General features: G+C 49.0%; 1 protein-coding gene across 1 annotated transcript; it reads right to left on the bottom strand.

Moving 5' to 3' along the window:
- Positions 1-2,542: 2,542 nt before the first annotated feature.
- On the bottom strand, positions 2,543-3,079 carry LOC127346828 (uncharacterized). Its single transcript, XM_051373086.1, has one exon. The coding sequence runs from the start codon at positions 3,077-3,079 to the stop codon at positions 2,543-2,545; it is 537 nt and encodes a 178-aa protein (XP_051229046.1).
- Between the last annotated feature and the right edge of the window lie 2,867 nt (positions 3,080-5,946).

Genomic DNA, 5,946 nt, shown 5'->3' on the forward strand with positions numbered 1-5,946 from the left:
AGATGATGGTACGTGACAAGAGATGCGGCGCGGGCGCATGCATGTGTCCTGTTTTATGCAAATATACGCATATGCAAGGCAGCTGAGCCACAGAACTTCTGCCTCCGTGTAATAAACTGTCGGAACAGTTGAATATACGCCTGCTCTGTGGACTACGGTACCACTGTAGAAGCTATGTACAGTTCTTAATCCTGGCTTGGTTTATGGTATCGAGGGAAGCCTCGTTGTTTAACAGTGGCTAGTTTGTTTGTTCTCGTCTAATAGTCTCACCACGAGTCAACAGGGCCAGATGCTGTCACGTGATCTCCTGCGTGCAGTGCATATACAAATTGCACTGTTCTCTGTATGCTCGTAGAGATAGTCTAGATTATACTCGATGGTATCCCTTTCTTACTTGCTCTCCTCGTCCTTTATGTGCAGCTTAGTGTTATTGCAAAACTTACAGTTTGGTACTACAAAGTGCACAAAATTATATAGAGATCTTCTGTCTGGGCATGGTACCAGTATCATTTGGCACGGCCGAGAGCAGTACTCCATGAGTACCTCTCGTGCGACCGATATCATGGGGCATCTGTACGGGTCTCTAACCACCAAATCTCCACATCGAGGGTCCCGGCCTCCTCGGGCTTGGGTTCTTCTTACACCATGTTCAAGAGATCCCGTAAATATTAGCCCTTAAAATCGCATAGAAGATGCACTGAAAAACTGGTTTGCAGTCTTATGGAAACGTCGACATAATCGAAACCGAAAAATAGGACCATAAAGTATAATTTTTAGCCTTTTATTTTTTCCCCTTCTACCCATTACCTCCCTGCCCAGCCGCCCGTGGCCTCCCGAGCCACCACATTCGTTCATGGCGAGGATGACCGGCCTCGCCCCCAAGTGTTGCCGACCATGCATGCCCCCCCTGCTCCACTTATCTTCTGGTTCCTAGGGCGGCACGTCCCTGATGCTTCCTAGCGTCGTGCGTCTCCGTGTTGCGTCTCTATTGTTCGTTTGACCTCACGCCAAGCATCGAAGAACAGCTAGGTGCTCCACATCGGGGGAAAACTCAACACGTACATTCATCAACAAGTTAGGAAAATTGACGTACAACCCAGTCATCTAGGTTCAAGTCCCCACGGATGCAGATTTATGTTTTTTTTTTACTCATTGTAGAGGCTTTCCCTACCGTATTCCTTTTAAAAAGACATACACATTCGTTCATGGCGGATGCATGATGCGTGCGCTCCGAAGAGAGTCAAAATGGCGAGTATGGTGTGCATGGAGAAGACGGGGAACATGGGGAAAAGTGAGTGGAACTCGCCGCGAGGGGGTTGGTAAAGCCAATCATGCTGGGCAGGGTCCAGTGCGCCAGAATTTGGCAAACTCCAGCGAGTCTAGGAGCGGAAAGATTCGGCGGGAGCTGAAACTTTCCTCCTGCCAAGAGTTGATTGGTTTACAGGCACAGGCAAAATTGCCTCCCAAACTCCGAATACAAAGTTCTCATCCATGGATTCACACTGCCAAGTCCAATTTTATGGTATCTGCTATGGATGATTTTTCTGGCCAAAACTGTAAAATTGGTTATTTTAACAATTTGGCATTTTAGGAACCTGTTAGAGTTGTTGGGCACAGGAGTCCGGTCAACATCGAAGGGGGTAGTACGTTGAATACAAGCTCTTTAAGGGAAAAAAAACTGGTCGTTTATATACGCGTTGTTTATTTGCTATGATTTTCCCACTGCCAATTACATATCGGAGCTGATAGTTTTAGTTGGGTTGTTTAATTAGGTGGCCAATCATTTTCAGAAATCTGCGGTTTGTCTTGGGCGGCATAGATTCCACGCATGCTGGTGGGGGCCGGGTGCTTTTGTTGTCAACTTTTTCAGCAGGTGGATCTCGGACAGTTAGCCCCCTGATCAATAGACACATAACACCAATCGACATTGTTTAAAGTCAGGAGGGCTAAAATTAAAAGCTGTAAAGAAAAGGGCAGTCCGGCCGCGTGTTATCTAGTCGATCCAGAGCTAACCACAGATCAATGTCGGTGCTACTGCAAGTTAGCGAGTGAGCAAGCAGCTGTCTCCATTCAGATTCAGTCACGTATTTAACCAACAAAAGTGAGTCCAAAGTTGGCGTGCGTGGGGCCTCAAAAAACGAGGTGCGATCCATAACCATGTGTGCTAGACTGCTAGTACGACGTTAGTCCTGATCGGCAACTTTTCCGGCGACGTGACGTACAATCTCCGTCTAAGGCCGGTGCCAATGCACCACAACACTCTCACCCGCCACGTCAGCTTTTTCCCTCATTCTCACCCCACTCTCATCCCACTCTCACCCCACGGTGCCAATACACAGGCTATAGTGCCAGCTTTACTTCTCTCTCCTCCACGTCAGCTTTTCTCTCTCTTCAACATCAGCATTTCTTTTTCACATTACAACAATATAAATAATGCAAGGAAATTATTTTATTAAACTAAAATTGTTACCGATTACATCATAAAAAAAATTACATAAAAATTTGAAAAGATTACATAAAAATTTGAAAAAAATTACATAATCTAGGAATGAGCCCACACATGCTCAATCAAATCATGCTGGAGCTGTGTATACATCGATGACTCCCTCATTTTGGTGTCCATCTGAATCCTGGCTGCTAGGCTTGGTGGTGCATGGTGGTGTATTGCAGGGCCGACATTTGAAGCAACTGTCTCATAGATGTTATCCAAATTTGTACCACGCTCATCGTCGATGATCATGTTGTGCAGAATGACACATGCACGCATGATCAATCCAAGAGTACGCCTCGAGTAGAAGCGTCCCGGAACTGCTAGAATGTTGAATCTAGCCTTCAACACTCCAAAGGCACACTCGACATCTTTGCGATGCGCTGATTGAGCAGAAGTGAACACTCGATGCTTTTCACTTTGTGGAAGAGTAACACCTTTCATGAACATCGGCCAGGAGGGGTAGATGCCGTCGGCAAGGTAGTAACCATAGTGGTACTTGTGTCCATTCACCGTGAAGATCACGCCTGATGAACTCTCGGCGGCGTCGACGTCTTGGCACCACCTCCTCGTTGAGCATCTCCTCCTCATACTCCTCCTGGAACTGCTCGATCATATCACCCTCCATTCCCTCGCTCGAACTGCTGCTAGACGAAGACATGGTGTTGAGAGGAGTGGAAATGGAGAGTGGAGGAGATGAATTGAGGTGTGGAATGAGTAAACCATATGGGGGTATTTATAGGGGGTGGGGATGAATTTTTTGGGTTTTTTTTCGGATTTTTTGAACCAGCAACGGCTACCCCAACGACCAATCAGAACGCGCCACCTCAGCCCTTCCCTCTCGCCCCGCCTCTCGCCCCCCTCTGCCAGCGCGCCGCCCCGCCTCTCGCCTCGCTCCCGCCTCGCTCTCGCCCCCAACGCGGGCGGTAGCCGGACGGGAGCGGGCGATACCGCCAGGCGCCCCCGCCGTCGCCCCTCGCTCTCGTCCCGCCCGCCTCCCGCCCCGCGCCGGGCGCTATCGCCTCCCCTCCCGTCCCCATTGGCACCAGCCTAAACTGCTTTCTCGTTGAGTCGGCCCCTGCGCTCGTGATACGCACTGGCCTCCGTCGCATCTCCCACTGTTGGAGCCATCCGATCTGATGGAGCATGTGGATCCGCGTCCGCACGACACGGCGACGGCGGGGCAGCAGAGACCGCCGTCGGATGCCGGCAGAAAACTCACCGGCCGGCTCGATCCGATCGGCCTGCACGCACGCATCCAGGTATTCCTCTTCAGCGCGTACGTATCCGGGCGTAGTGCACGACCCTACTCTGCGACGCCTATGATCTTTCGGGCTGCCATTGGCGGCCGGCTGGGGGATGGGACTTGGACGATGGACGTGCACTCAACTGAAGCCTGGAAATCTGAAATCAAGTTCCACCGATCGGCACCCGTGAGCGTACGTACTTGGACGATGCATCATGTATGGATAGACCCGATGAATACACTCTTCGTTCAGAGAAGAGACGGGATCGATGGAAGGTGTGCGCGCGCGCCACCTGATTCAGTGCGCGGGCTGGGCTCCCCTTGCTCGCATGGGGGCATAATTTTGTGGGTGTTCCGTGTTTGGTTGGTTGGGCTCCCCCGTGTTGTCGCATGACACGATTTTTAAAGCATCTGCAAGAACACGCGGATCTACCGTTTCTAAGGATGCAGGTAAATCTTGTATCCATTATTTCATGCAAAAATCTATTCTCTTACACTACTCCATAAACTCTCTCTTCAAATCAACATAAATATAGTTTGAATCAAAATAAGTTATACATGAAAAAGATGTGTGTCGATGATATGAATCAATTCCGACAATCGTTTTCGAGTTTCATCAGTCGTAAATCGTTAATTTCATGTATAAAGTTTTAAGCGAATTTTGTAAATTCGTCGCACACGCTCAACCGTTTGAAATTTCCTTTGAGAAGTAGGTTCACCTCACCATTCCGCATGACTTTCATGTTGACAGGTTTTTGTTTCGGTCTACATACACTGATAGATAAATTAATGACTCGCTAGTATATTGTAATCAGTACGTATATGTGAGTATAGTTTGGAGTACTCTCGCTCAACTTCTCGCTTGTCATCTTCATGGGCGGCGACGTGGTGATGGTAGGTGACAAGTGAGAGGTGATAATCCATGGTGGTGGCGGCATGGTGATGTTCGTCTCGTGGTCGGCGACGTGGTGTTGCTTATGACCGGCATGACCGGCTTAGTTATGGTGGTATTCAACTTCGTGATCGGCGACATAGTGATGCTTGTGACAAGCGTGAACGGCGGTATCATGGTGGTATTCGTCTTTGTGGTCAGCAGTGTGGTGATGCCTGTGACCGGCGTGACCGGCGGTGTCATGGTGGTGTTCGGCAACATCGTCGACGACATGGTGATGCTTCTGACGGGCGTGAACAGCGCTATCGTGGTGGTGTTCATCTTCGTGGTCGGCGACGTGGTGATGCATGTGACCGGCGGTATCATGGTGGTGTTCAGCGACGTCATCGGCGACATTGTGATGCTTCTGACGGGCATGAACGACGGTGTCATGGTGATGTTCGTCCTCGTGTTCGGTGACATGGTGATGCATGTGACTGACGGTGTCATGGTGGTGATGGTTATGGTATGTGACAGGTAGTAATCCATGACGTTAACCGTGTAGGTATAGCTAGTGGCGGTGACGTTCTTGTTGTGCTACACCGAAAGCTTCGGCCTATCATATTCAGCCCAGTCTTGCGCGTAGGTAGCGTAAACCCGCCATGGCAACCGTCGGCGAGAGTGGCATGGTGGTCTTTCCGCGCACCGGTGGTGCTAGGCTTCGTGACAGCGACGTGAGGCTTTGTGATAGGTGAGGAGGTGAGAGGTAAGGTTACCATGTGGATAAGTGGTGAGGCTAAAACTGGGCTCGTATGAAACCAACAAACTGAGTCTTACGTTTCTGCTGGACTAAAAATTCTGCACAGATAAGCAAACGAGAGACCTTTTCTAGCCCGTGGCCCCTTTGCATTACACAGGTACTTCTATATCACTGACGTAGTCATGCAAAAAATCAGTCTACCAACCAGACCCTCAAAGATTCGGATTCCAGCTCACCGCCCAGTGTAACCTCAGTTTCTCCTTTCACATGCCGACGTGCATTTTCATTTACATGATCGATTAGTTGAGCAACGCACACGAGCTTCGTGATGTACTCCTCCGTCCCGTAGAACTTATCTAAGATTTGTTTAAGTTTAGATGCTATTTTTTATCAATATACATCCAAATCTAAATTTCAAACACGTTTAATGGAACGTATGAAGTGCTTTCCGAATACCCAGTCCTACGACCTAGGATTAATTAACCCTAGCTCGTACTGAAAATGGCAAGCATTAAGCTGCATCCACGCATCCAGCATTAGTTGTTGAACGATCGATACGCTTCTAGCTCTTGGCAAATGTA

This window comes from Lolium perenne, chromosome 4, assembly GCF_019359855.2.
Source record: "Lolium perenne isolate Kyuss_39 chromosome 4, Kyuss_2.0, whole genome shotgun sequence".
Classification (NCBI taxonomy): Eukaryota; Viridiplantae; Streptophyta; class Magnoliopsida; order Poales; family Poaceae; genus Lolium; species Lolium perenne.

Bases quoted from the DNA above. Each gene is read 5' to 3' on its own strand.
- LOC127346828 (XM_051373086.1), bottom strand. From the start codon at position 3,079: ATGAGGAGGAGATGCTCAACGAGGAGGTGGTGCCAAGACGTCGACGCC.